At 41.6% G+C, this 12,886-nt stretch overlaps 1 protein-coding gene across 2 annotated transcripts in view; it reads right to left on the reverse strand.

Annotated features, from left to right (window-relative positions):
• Positions 1-792: 792 nt before the first annotated feature.
• ctnnal1 (catenin (cadherin-associated protein), alpha-like 1) overlaps positions 793-12,886 on the reverse strand; it is a 143,734-nt gene continuing 131,640 nt past the window's right edge. For both annotated transcript variants that reach the window (XM_080443275.1, XM_080443274.1), the window contains exons 15-19: positions 10,993-11,041; positions 9,826-9,882; positions 7,648-7,767; positions 5,139-5,222; positions 793-2,377 (exon numbers count right to left, since the gene is read on the reverse strand). In XM_080443275.1, the coding sequence (XP_080299401.1) occupies positions 2,168-2,377; positions 5,139-5,222; positions 7,648-7,767; positions 9,826-9,882; positions 10,993-11,041 (520 nt within the window). In that variant the 3' untranslated portion in view covers positions 793-2,167. The remainder of the gene's footprint in view (positions 2,378-5,138; positions 5,223-7,647; positions 7,768-9,825; positions 9,883-10,992; positions 11,042-12,886) is intronic.

The raw sequence follows: 12,886 nt of genomic DNA on the forward strand, positions 1-12,886 counted from the left end.
AAATAATCATATTTGAACTGGGGACCCCCTACCCTGACAAGCACTTGGAATTGTAGGAGTTGAGACATTACATTTACTTTGACTCGGTTCCACAGATATATATATTGTGAAAATAGCTGATCTACAAGCTCAGCTATTTTCAAAATGTCTTGTATTGTTTGACTTTTTTTTATTATAGTTTGTTGATTACTTTTGATGCAGTAATGGTCTTTTTTTCATTTCATTTTGGTATTACAAAGGTCTTAAAAATCCTTACATTGTCACTTTACTGTCATCTGAGGACCCCCCTCAAAAAAACAAATCATATGGGTCCTGACCCACAGGTTGAGAACCACTGGGTTTATGTGACGATAGGGACAGTGGACACACAACAATACGTTTTGGTTGGAGACGTGACGGTGGCATCATGCGTGGAAAAGGTTCTCTCTGCTTTTAGTTTTTAGTTTCATACGTTTTGGCTGAAATGTGCAACACGTTTTAAAGGTTTTAACACCACAAAGCAAAGCCAATGAATGGGCGAGACCTAGACCTACACCGAGGCACAAGGTGGAAACTGACGGCTGAGCATCGTCATCACTAGGGTTGGGATCCGGAACAGGCTTATTTCTTTAACCCATTAAGACCTGAGGCGATTCTTAAAAAAAAATCAAAATCCTAACAGTTTTTGGGGAAAAAAATCAAAAAAATATTTTTTCAATATTTTTCAAAAATAGCAGATCTACAAGCTCATAGTGCGGCACTCGGTGCCGCGCTATGAGCTTGTATATCTGCTATTTTTGAATAGCCAAAGAAATCTAAAGTGACACAGATGCGTTCCAGGTCTTAATGGGTTGGGAGGCTCACTCCTTATTGGTATTGAACATGATTTATGTTATTATGTTGATGAATTGAATACATAGGACCCCAATGGAAACAAGACCGCAAGGATGTTTTTGGTGTTATCCTTTTTAGACCAAGTGTTTGAGTGTACTCGTGCTGTCTAATGAAGTATTCAATCAAAACTCCAATTCTAACGGTCCAAAGTCATATAGTGGGCTGTTGTCGCCCTCTTGTGGCGGTGGGATGGAACTGGTTTTGCTTCGGGCCAAAGTAAGGGAAGTTTTAGATTGGCCTCAGGAACAGACCTGTGACCCGCTTTAAGCCCCCCCTGTAAAGCCTTATTCTTTATCATTGGGTAACAGCAGTATAGAATACAATAAAATGACCCGCACACCGTCTACACTTACACAATAAGAAGGAAGAAGGATTTCTTTATTTAGGCAACGTCAGATGCAACCGTCAGATGCCTGAATAAGGTCTAGTGAAGACGTTGTGCGGGTTATTTTATTGTGTTCCATACGTCTGATCCCTGCCTACGCGCCCGCAGTGGTGTAAAGTAACTAAGTACATTTACTCAAGTACAATTTTGAGGTATTTTTTTACTTTACTTGAATATTTCCAAATTTCAGTATGTTTACTTCTACTCCACTACATCTCAGAGGTAAATATTGTACTTTTACTCCACTACGATTATTTGAAAACTTTAGTTACAAGTTACTTTGTAGATTTTGATTATTACTACAAAACATACATTAACCACTTCAGCCCTATATACATTTCGGCCAATTTGAAAATACCCTATCTACAAGCTCACAATTGTGAGCTTGTAGATCTGCTATTTTCAAATGATTTTTTTAGACATTTATACATTTGCAGACATTCTGCATAATGAGTTCTTTCTACTTTTGGTACTTTAAGTACATTTCTATACCAATACGTTTGTACTTTTACTCAAGTAAATTTTGAATACCGGACTTGTACTTGTAACAGAGTACTTCTGCATTGCAGTATTGATACTTTTACTTAAGTAAAAATAAATAGTACTTTTTCCACCACTGCGCGCCCGTCTCTGAGCTGATCAGGTGTGCATAAAGACTTTTTTCCTGGGACAGCGGTATTAAAAATCGGATCCAAGGCGATCATTTTTATGAGGCTAAACATCTCTCCTCTCTCTGTCCCACTCCATGGTCAGTGCATGAGAATGTACAGTAATGGTGGGCGAGGCCGGGCGGGGCGTGGCCGATGGGGCGTGGCCGGGGCCCTCCAGTAAGGTGATGTTGGCTAATGTGTTGCTGCTGCTCCAAAAAAGAAGAAGAGGAAGGAACGTTGACTCTCTCTCTCCAAGGATCTACTTGCTCTCCAGGAGGTTGAGGCCCCCTATGTGCTGCTCCAGGGACTTCACCCCGAAGCCGTTGCTGCTCTTGCCGTTGCTGAGCGTCGGCGTTGGAGCGGCGGCGGAGGCGTTGTCGCCATTAACGGGCGTGGAGGCCTCCTCCTGGCGCTCCCCTTCTCTCCAGCCCTGCGGCGATGAGCCCAGGCTGCTCCTCTCCGACTTGTACTGGAGAATGGAACGGAGAAGAAGGCTTAGAATACGACAGTGTTGATTTTCGTCGACTAAAACTATGACGTAAAATGTTCGTCAACAACCCTTTTTCACTGACAAAAAAACTAAATAAAAACTAAGGTACGATGACTAAAACTAAGACTAAATATATTGACAATTTCGTCAGCAAATAAAAACTAGACTAACATTTTAGGGAGGGACTAGTGGAGAAGAGATCCAGTAGAACTAAAAGACCATTGTCTAATGGGCTCGGGTGTTGCGCTCTGAAAATAGCAGATCTACAAGCACTGCGACGTGCTGTGAGCTTGTAGATCGGCTATTTTCAGCCCAGCCTGCAACCAGGTGTAAAATCAGCCCTTACGACGCCTTCAACGCACCGCCAAAATACATTTTAGTCGACAAAGTCAACTGTAGATTTAGTCGACTATAATCTTATGATCTTACGAAACTGGATAAAAAACTAAAACATAAAAAAAAAACATAATAACTGTCTTTATTGTCCCCTCAGGGATATTCATCTTCACAGTCTGTTCCAACAGAAAAACATAACCATATACTCAATGGTGGAAAAAGTACTCAAATTGTTTACTTAAGTAAAAGTATCAATATTGCAATGCAGAAATACTCAGTTACAAGTTAAAGTCCGGTAATCAAAATTTACTTGAGTAAAAGTACAAGTATTGGTATCAAAATGTACTTAAAGCACCAAAAGTAGAAAGTGCTTATTATGCAGAATGTCCCATTTCACAACTTTTCAAATGGATAAAAAAAACTTTGAAAATAGCAGATCTACAAGCTCACAATGCGTCGCATTGTGAGCTTGTAGATCTGCTATTTTCAAATGGCCGAAATATATATAGGGCTGAAGTGGTTAATGTATGTTTTGTAATAATAATCAAAATCTACAAAGTAACTAGTAACTAAAGATTTCAAGTAATTGTAGTGGAGTAAAAGTACAATATTTGCCTCTGAGATGTAGTGGAGTAGAAGCAAAAGTACAGAAAATTGGAAATACGAATGGAATAAGCCCAGAGTGCCAATGATGTCTGTGACGTCATAACAAAATAATAATAATAATAATAATTTAAAAAAAATATATATTATTATTTTCTTTTTTTAAAGGTTCAGAACCCAAGATATGATGATTTGAAGATCTGCTGCTCCATTCACTTCTTGTTTAACTTCTTACTGAAAAAGGCTGTATCTCATACATTTTTTACAATGTATTTTTGGCCTTGGCACAGGGGTGATATATAGCCAGAAATATTTTTGGCACTGAATGAGTTAAGTACAGTACTTAGGTAATTTACACCACTGATATCCATCTTCACAGTCTATTCCAACAGAAAAACACATAACCATACACTGTAGCACACAACAACATAGCACCAAGAACAAGACATGAAGTCCCCAGCACACACAGGACCATCATATCAGCGAGGCAGTTTGTTTAGTGACGCAATGGCTGGAGGGACAAAACTCCAGATGGCATGAGTATGAGAAAGCCGGGTGGGGCGGGGGTGATAATTGTCACGTCACAGACTCCTACGGGCTGAGGGGGGGGGGGCGGGGGGGGGCGACACCTGTCAGCAGGGAGGAGCAGGACGAAGGCTCTACGTCCTCCCGGAGGGGCTCCTCCTCACCAGTGGTGTAAAGTAACTAAGTACATTTACTTAAGTACTGTACTTAAGTAAAATTTTGAGGTATCTGTACTTTACTTGAGTATTTCCAATTTCCAATACTTTTACTCCACTACATCTCAGAGGCAAATATTGTACTTTTACTCCACTACATTTATTCGAAAACTTTAGTTACTAGTTACTTATCAGATATAAATTATTACATTATAAAACATACATTAACCACTTTAGCCCTATTTTATACATAGTCTATTTGAAAATAGCCGATCTACAAGCTCACAACGCGTCGCAGCGCGACGCGTTGTGAGCTTGTAGATCTGCTATTTTCAAATATTTAGTACTTTTACTTTTGATACTTTAAGTACATTTTGATGCTTTTGTACTTTTACTCAAGTAAATTGGGGGGGGGGGGGGAAGGGGTAAAAAGAAAGAAAAAAAGAAGAAAAAAATACGAGGGGAACGCCACTTTTAAGATATATATAAGATAAAGTCATTGGTTACAAGCAAACAAAGTAATAAAACAGTCCTGGATCCATTGTGTCTACCAAAAGAGCTCAACCTCTGTCACCAGGGACTGTTTTTGCCTGGGCTAACCAGTCCTATGTTTAGCCGGCGAAAAAAGGTGTGTTTCTTCAAAATGTGGGGGCGTTCCGCGGGACCTTTTGATGATTGGTGTGCTATCGCTTCCCAAGTTCCCATGCTCTGGAGGGGCGGTCACAGCGCTCCTCAGAGCGGACACAGGCGGCTTTCGCTGGCCGGTGCTTTGTACGTATAGATCTACGCTTTTCTGCTTAAAACGGCGATAGCGGCCTGGGCCGTAGCGTGATGGTCCAGGCACCCTAGGCTGCAATGCCAGCCTGACGGCGTGTCGCGGGTTCGACCCCCGATCCCGACGACCTTTAATGTGTGTCACCCCCCCCCCATCTCTCTCTCCATTTCCTGCAGCCTACTTTCCCTATCCCTCTAAAAAAAAATAAAAAAAAATAAAGGCATAAAAAGCCCCCAAAAAAAAAAAAAAAGGCGATAGCGCCCTAAAGGTGGGTCGTACCGTTGGGCGCGGAAAAACCGCCCTGTTTTCAGACATAATTGACATTTATGTCATTTGTTCTCGTTACCTTTCTGTTGAGCTTGTTACAGAGCGGCAGCAGTGAGAGAACCACAGCCAGGATGGCCCTCGTGCTCTGGATAGACAGGTCCACCTGGAGAGAGGAAAACAACACAATACAGTACACCATTAACTTGTTTGGTACCGCAGTGTTGATTTTGACAGCAAACTTTTATTCAGTTTTAGTCATAGTCTTTTGAATAAAATTCCATTTAGTTTTAGTCATATTTTAGTCATCTGAAATGCTTTAATTTGAGTCTAGTTTTAGTCGACTAAATATCATAAGATTATAGTCGACTAAATGTATTTTGGCGGTGCCTTGATGGCGTTGTAATGGCTGATGTTACACATGGTTGCATGCTGAAAATAGCCGATCTACAAGCTCACAACGTGTCGCAGTGCGACGCGTTGTGAGCTTGTAGATCTGCTATCTTCAGAGCACAACACCCGAGCGCAACCAAACATAAAATTACTTGTCTTTTAGTTCTACTGGATCTCTTCTCACTAACATTTTAGTCTAGTTTTTATTTGTTTTAGTTTTATTCATCATAGCTTAGTTTTTATTTTGTTTTTATTTAGTTTTCGTCAGTGAAAAAAGGTAGTCAACAAACATTTTTCGTCATAGTCGACTAAATCAACACTGTGGTATCGTGATGCTATGATGATGACATGTGACATCACCAATATATGAATAATTCCAGAGCGTTCTTCATAATAATGTGTAACGTGTAGATGTCATTGATGTCGTTGTGATGAACAACAAGATGGCAGATACAAGGCGGCTGAATGGAGTTTTCTCAGGAGGGTGGCTGGCAGTTATCTCCCTTTAGGGACAGAGTAAGATGCTCAGTCTCCCGGGAGAGACTCAAAGTAGAGTCGTTGCTCCTTTACGTGTACAGGAGTATAGTCTGTTTGGTGGAGAGCTGCCTAAAGAGGCCGGCCTCCGATGGTGGTCTACTGTATCCAGGGCTGTATCCAGGTGGTGATACAGCCTTCACTCAGCATGCTGCGCTGTCTGCCAGGCCCCACGTCTTCACAGAGGGTTTGAAGCAGCCGACCACGGGTACGCAGGCGCTTAACGGTGGATATAAAAGTACGTGTGGGCCTGGCTCCTGCCGCCAGGATGTGCCTCCAGCCATGCGTTTGTAGACAAGGTCCTCAGGGAGAGAAGAACTGAAGCGTGTCTTTTGTGCTGAGGCATCGTGCTGCCTTTGGGCTGGATGACCTTTTCCACTGTCTCATTAGTACAATACAAACTCCCTGACAGACACAACGCTCTCGTGTCTATCTGCTTAACCCATTAAGACCGGGAGCGCACCGAGCGCCGCGCTACCAGCTTGTAGATCTGCATTTTTTCGTGAAAATCGTGAAAATGTGTGTAAATCATTGAACATATACCGTAATTTTCGCACTATAAGCCGCACCTGAATATAAGCCGCAGCAGCTAAATTGAATGATTTGTACATATATAAGCCGCACTGGACTATAAGCCGCGGGTGTAAAATCCATAGATTTAGGAGGTCCCCTAGTGGCCGTTAGCTGTAAAAATCCATAGATAAGCCGCACCGTTATATAAGCCGCAGGGTCGAAAAATGGGAAAAAAGTCGTGGCTTATAGTCCGAAATTTACGGTATATATTTTTTAAGCGAACATTTTTAACTAAAATCTTTGTTTCTGGCGGTCCCTGCCTGGATTAAAATATTTTTAGATGAGGGTCCGCGGCCAAATACATATCATTTTGGGGGTCCTTGACACCACTGATATTATAGCAACATACGTTTATTTTTTTCTAAAAACTGTTAGGATTTAGAAGACATTTGTAGAATCCCGCAGAAGCAACGATTTGAGTTACAAATGTTCGCTTTAAAAATACATATTCAAAGATTTGCAAAAAAAAAATTCATGATTTTTCAAAAAATTGCAGATCTACAAGCTCATAGCACGGGACTCGGTGACTCGCTACAAGCTTGTAGATCTGCTATTTTTGAATAGCCAAATAAATCTAAAAAATTACACACAGATGCGTTCCCAGTTTTAATGGGCTAAATGATGGAGGGAGAGAGAATTGCATATCAAAGGGAGAGTGGTTAATCAGTGGAGGACACACTCCTCCTCGCCCGGGTCCTTTTGACTCAACTCTCGTCTCCATTATTATTACAAGGTGACCCGAGGCAGAGGATCATCATTCATTCTCCTCCTGACGCTCATGACTCTGCTGGCTCAGTGGGATTAATAAGACTGACTGGGCTGCTACTTGTTGATTATTACTCTAGAGGTTATTATGTTTTGGAAGAAACACAGATAGTCGGTGGAGGCCATAATAACATTGTGTTTTATTAATGTGCCGTTGGTGGATATACTGCATTACTGGTGATTATGCTGTGAAAGCTAATTTACTTCCCCAGGGAGAGGAAGGATTTGATTGAATTCTGTTCCAAGGTAAAGTAAGGTAAGGTAAGGTGAAGTTTTATTCACACACACACGTGCGCGCACACACACACACACACGTCGGTAATTACCTTTTGGAAGGTGGCAGACTTGCCCTGTACGGGCGTCTTGGTGCCGCCCTGCAGCTGTTGGCAAAGTGCTGCCAGTTTGTCCATCTCTGTCACCACCTGAGCCTTCTCCTCGTCAACCAGCTGACACGCGCACGCACGCACGCACACACACACACACACACACACACACACACACACACACACACACACACACACACACACACACACACACACACACACACACACACACACACACACACACACACACACACACACACACACACACACACACACACACACACACACACAGTGTTATTAGAGCAAGGGGTTTTAAATGTTTTTCGGGCCAAAGGACCCCTTAGCTGAGAGAGAGATGAAGCAGGGACAACATATTGGAATCATGTTAAATGTGTGTTTTCAGACATTTAACCACTTAAACCCCCTTGCAGTATCTCTGAGGACCCCCTAGGGGTCCCGGACCCCCTGTTGAAGACCCCTGTATTAGAGGGAAATAGAAGGACCAGCTTCTCGTGTGCTCGGTGTGGTGCAGTGATTTAAAGTGTCTGCCCACCACCGCGGAGTCTGGGGGATTGAATCCACCGCGGTGCATCCGGCTTTGTCGAGGATACAAGAGCAGTGACAACACACAGAACTGTGTGTGGGAGGGATTAATTGGCATAACGACTAAATTGGGGAGAAAAAAGCGGTAAAAAGAAAAACAAAAATGAATAGAAAAAAGAAAAGAAGGAAGTCTGAGCAGGATTATCCAGACCTGGCTGAGAGACTGCAGTGGATTTACTGCTGCTGCTCTTGGTCAAAATAACACAAACACGGATGTCACCAAAGAAAAAGAAGTAGCAGAGAGAGGATTAAAATAAACTGTTTTGTTTTATTTATGAGGGAGTCAAATCAATGAATATCCACAGGTCTTAAAACAAGTTGGTGTTAAAGCTCCAATTCATAACTTTTTGTGAACAAAGTGTTATTTTTTTTAAGTTGGTCCACCTGCTCTTCTATTGACACATTTACATCCTGTGGAACTACTGGTCAAAACGCAATTTATCCTCCACCTAAACAGGCTTTCTGTTATAGCTCGATAATTAGGGGTTTCACAGAATAATCGAATATTAATAATAATAATAATAATAATAATAATCGAATATTCGAAAATCTAAACCACTATTCGAGACTGTCCATCAAAGTCGAATATTTGCTGATATCTTTAATATTATTTCTATTTATTTTATTTTATTTTTTATAAAGTAGTGGCAATATATCTACAACAGATACTGTATACAGCTGTGAGCTCTAGTGTTGGGTAGTTATCCTAATCAATTCATGGTTGATTGTTGTCAAATCATGTCATACTGTACGTGACGTGGGGTCGTCACTCAATACAGGTGTGGAGGCGCTAAAACAGCAGCACTCATTGTCAGAAAGGTGAAAAGGCAGAAAAAGCATGACACTTGCAACACAGCATTTTAACACATTGACCGCCAGAGGTTAATCTCATAATGTACTCACAACGTGAGCCAACGTGTTATTGTTGTTTTTTTGTTTTTTTCATGTCGCCATAGATCTTGTTAAAATCCTTAAGATTGAGCCGTACACGGTCTGTTTACATCCGCGACATCCCACTGTATCTCCCAGTGAAAACCGCATGTCAAACGGATCTCTGTGATTGTAGTTAGAGCGGATTACGTTAAACAGTGATATGCGAGGAGAAAAAACTACAGGAAGAGAATTGAGTTTCAGTGTGCGCTTTGGGAATGGGAATTGGAGAATGGGAGCCGGCGTGATCGTCAAAACCGGATCCCAAATAATTCTGTTTCCGGTCATCAAACCGGAACCTGAAATGGATCAAAAAATTCCGAAAGTCTACCTGGAAAATTTTCAACGCGAATCGGCGGTTCGCGTAGATCTACGCGACTGGCATTCAATGTGTTAATGAGAATAGCTTGTTTTTATTGGATACATGATAATCACGCGCAAATATTTGGCTATTTGAATACTTTTTGGTATTCGAAGTCGAATACAAAAAAATCTGTATTCGTGAATGCCCGATAGCTCATCAGTCTAAATGTCAGCACTAAAAAATAAATAAGATAAAAGTGTGTGTGTGTGTGTGTGTGTGTGTGTGTGTGTGTGTGTGTGTGTGTGTGTGTGTGTGTGTGTGTGTGTGTGTGTGTGTGTGTGTACCTGAGTGGAGAAGGTCAGTAGAGATGAACACAGCTGTAGTCCTTCCTCTGAGAGAACCTGCGGGCAGAGAGGAGATGCATGAGGCAAACCCCCAGCAGGGGGCGCTAGTTTCACCAATCACAACAGCAACAATCAATCAACTCAATGACACATCATTTGTCTATTATTTTATTTCCCCCCCCCCCCCAAGTGGTACACGTCCTACTTATCCTAAAGACTGATATTTCATTCATGCTTCGTAGCAGGCCTGTTTTGTAAACCAAAAATCGGGTGGGTTTAGAGTATTGACTTCACCCCCAAAAATGTGCTTTTTAACATTTGAAGTCTTAAATTCATGTTGAATTTTGGTTTTTGCCACATTCCTTCCAAAAATAAAGACAATACTTTAAAGGGATCCCTGGCTGATATACCTTATATGCCTTAATACATTATAGTTGCCCTCTATGACAAAAATGAAGAATTCAAACACCTTCAATATTTTCTTTATTTCAACACAGCTCTCAGGGTAATAATGTTTATAAACTCCATATAATAATCCAACTGTCTTGTACCCAGAGCGTGTTCTCATTACTTCCAAAACGCGGCATTTTCCGATGTGTTTTAAGATGTGTGTCATTGCCAAAGACACCCATAAATAAGGAACAAAGTGTGTCCCTTTAACCCTTATCAGTTCAATAATGGACACATCTTTTAGTCTCCAAATAAGGGAGTCAAGGGACAATTTCAAGGAACGGTTGGCAACCCTAACCTCTAATTTTCTTCAACTCATCAAGCATCTTGTTTTTTGGGTTCTTCATTCACCGTGAAGGAATGCGACACAAACACAATTTCTACATCAATTCAATGCTTCACGGGGCGAGTAATTAATAGAAAAAAATAAACAAAAACATTCAATTCATTTGAAGTACTAAAAAGCCTAAAACACAAAACAAAAACATTAAATTCATTTTTGGTGGGAGTGAAGTACTCCTTTTAAGCAGAATAACAAATCACTGCCCACGTTCCCAGTCAAATAAATAAATGAAAAACAACACCACGTCACAGTCCCACTTTTGATAAGTGACGTGTCGTGACATTAATGACACCGAGGACACATTCATTTAGAAAAAATAACAAAAGACGGTCAGCAAATGGAGGGGATGAGAGTGGGAGACCAGCTGAGCGTACCTCAGCTTGATGGAACAGGTCCAGCGTTGTTTTCAGCAGCCCCTCCCCTCTGAGGAACATCCATGAGGGAAACACAACGAGACAGGAGACACATGGACATCAGAGAGAGATAACTGTGACCGTGTGTGTGTGTGTGTGTGTGTGTGTGTGTGTGTGTGTGTGTGTGTGTGTGTGTGTGTGTGTGTGTGTGTGTGTGTGTGTGTGTGTGTGTGTGTGTGCGCGCCCGCACGTGTGAGCGTGCATGGCCGCGCGCTCGTGTGTGTGTGTGTGATGCAGTCTGACAGCTGACGGACACTTATTGACATGAATGGAGAATGATTGCTATGGATCTGGTCCAACGCCCTCAGCTGTGCCTGGCGTGCTCAATATCACTATTTCATTAGCTCACATTTTTCTCTACACTCTCCATGGGGTTTTTAGCTAAAGGGACTTTACAATTATCGCTTTCTTTTGCACGTGCGCACGCCTGGGAAATGAAAGAGTATTTAATTGTCCCCGGGTTGAGGGGGAAATTACTTTTTTCTGCATTCACAACAGACACACATGGCGAAGAATGCTTTCCACAAAAATATGGAACGAACGACATACTAAAAAGCAGTTCAAAATGATTGATTCCCTATCCTCACTCATAAACGAGCCTAAAAAAGCAGCTGTCCGCAAATTACAATGGACCCTTCGCTAAACCCCACCCCAAAAGCGATTGTCCAATGCCAGCTTAGCAACCGTTGTTAGCCTGGCATAAGTCTGGCAAGCTTTCGTCACCTGCCATAGCTGTCAATGTTATTTCGCCCGAACACACACAATCATTTGCAACATAATAGCAAGAACAGGAATACCACGATAACGCAATGGTGACTATGAACCAGCAACAGATTCCACGTACCCAAAACCGTTGGAGGGTTCTTTTCCCAAGCTGAAATCTGCGCTTAAACGGCTGTGTTGTTGAACACATACACAGCTTAACGTCGGGAAAGTTACACCACGACTCACTTGCCCAGGTGGTGTCAATAATAGTAATCACCGTAATCGTAACAAAATACAGAATCACAGCACCGCCTGTTTCGGATTCCGCACGTTAAAGTATATTCATTCATTTGTTCGCCTATTTATTAACTGCTACTGTAGTCTTACCCTGCGGTACATGAAAACTCCTGTTACAGTCATGGATCAACTTCAACCTGGTGTTTGCACTTTCTCCATTTACGGTTCGTACATCTATATAAACGTTCAGATTTCAAATATAAATTGCTTACCCTATGGCCACGGATGTTAGAATTATGCACGGGACTATCAAAAGTACCCGTATATTCTGTATTGTTCAATAAAAAGCATTTTAATCCGATCGGTGGCCATTTTCTCATAGAGTTATAATGTATCAGAGTGCAATACACCTACCAACCAATAGGGTCGCTTAGTTGAAAGCATGGAGAAAAATGCTTTTTATTGAACAATACAGATGATACGGGTACTTTTGAGAGCCCGTACATAAATGTAACATCCGTGGCCATGCGATAAGCACTTTATATTTGAAATATGAACGTTTCTGTAGATGTACGGGCCGTAAATGGAGAAAGTGCAAACACCAGATTGAAGTTCATCCATGACGGTCGAGACAGACGGCCGTCGTATATCCATGGCTATTACTCCCTCTAACATTTCCCGTGTTTTTAGTTTATTGAGATAATGTCATGCACATTTTTCCAGTGCATAGCCTACTGCAGGCCTTGTTGACTAGATTTAGAAGAGATTTTGAAGCTCTTGCTGCTGAAATGATCGATTATTTTTAAGGGGAAAAGCCATAATTTAACATGCAAGTCAATGGGTGAGAAGCAAAGTTTGCCAGGCCTGGGTGTGACTAACTTGCACCACCAGTCACAGAGTGGAGTGGGTGGGG

Source organism: Gymnoscopelus braueri (genome assembly GCF_963280865.1).
Source record: "Gymnoscopelus braueri genome assembly, chromosome: 11".
NCBI classification, from domain to species: domain Eukaryota; kingdom Metazoa; phylum Chordata; class Actinopteri; order Myctophiformes; family Myctophidae; genus Gymnoscopelus; species Gymnoscopelus braueri.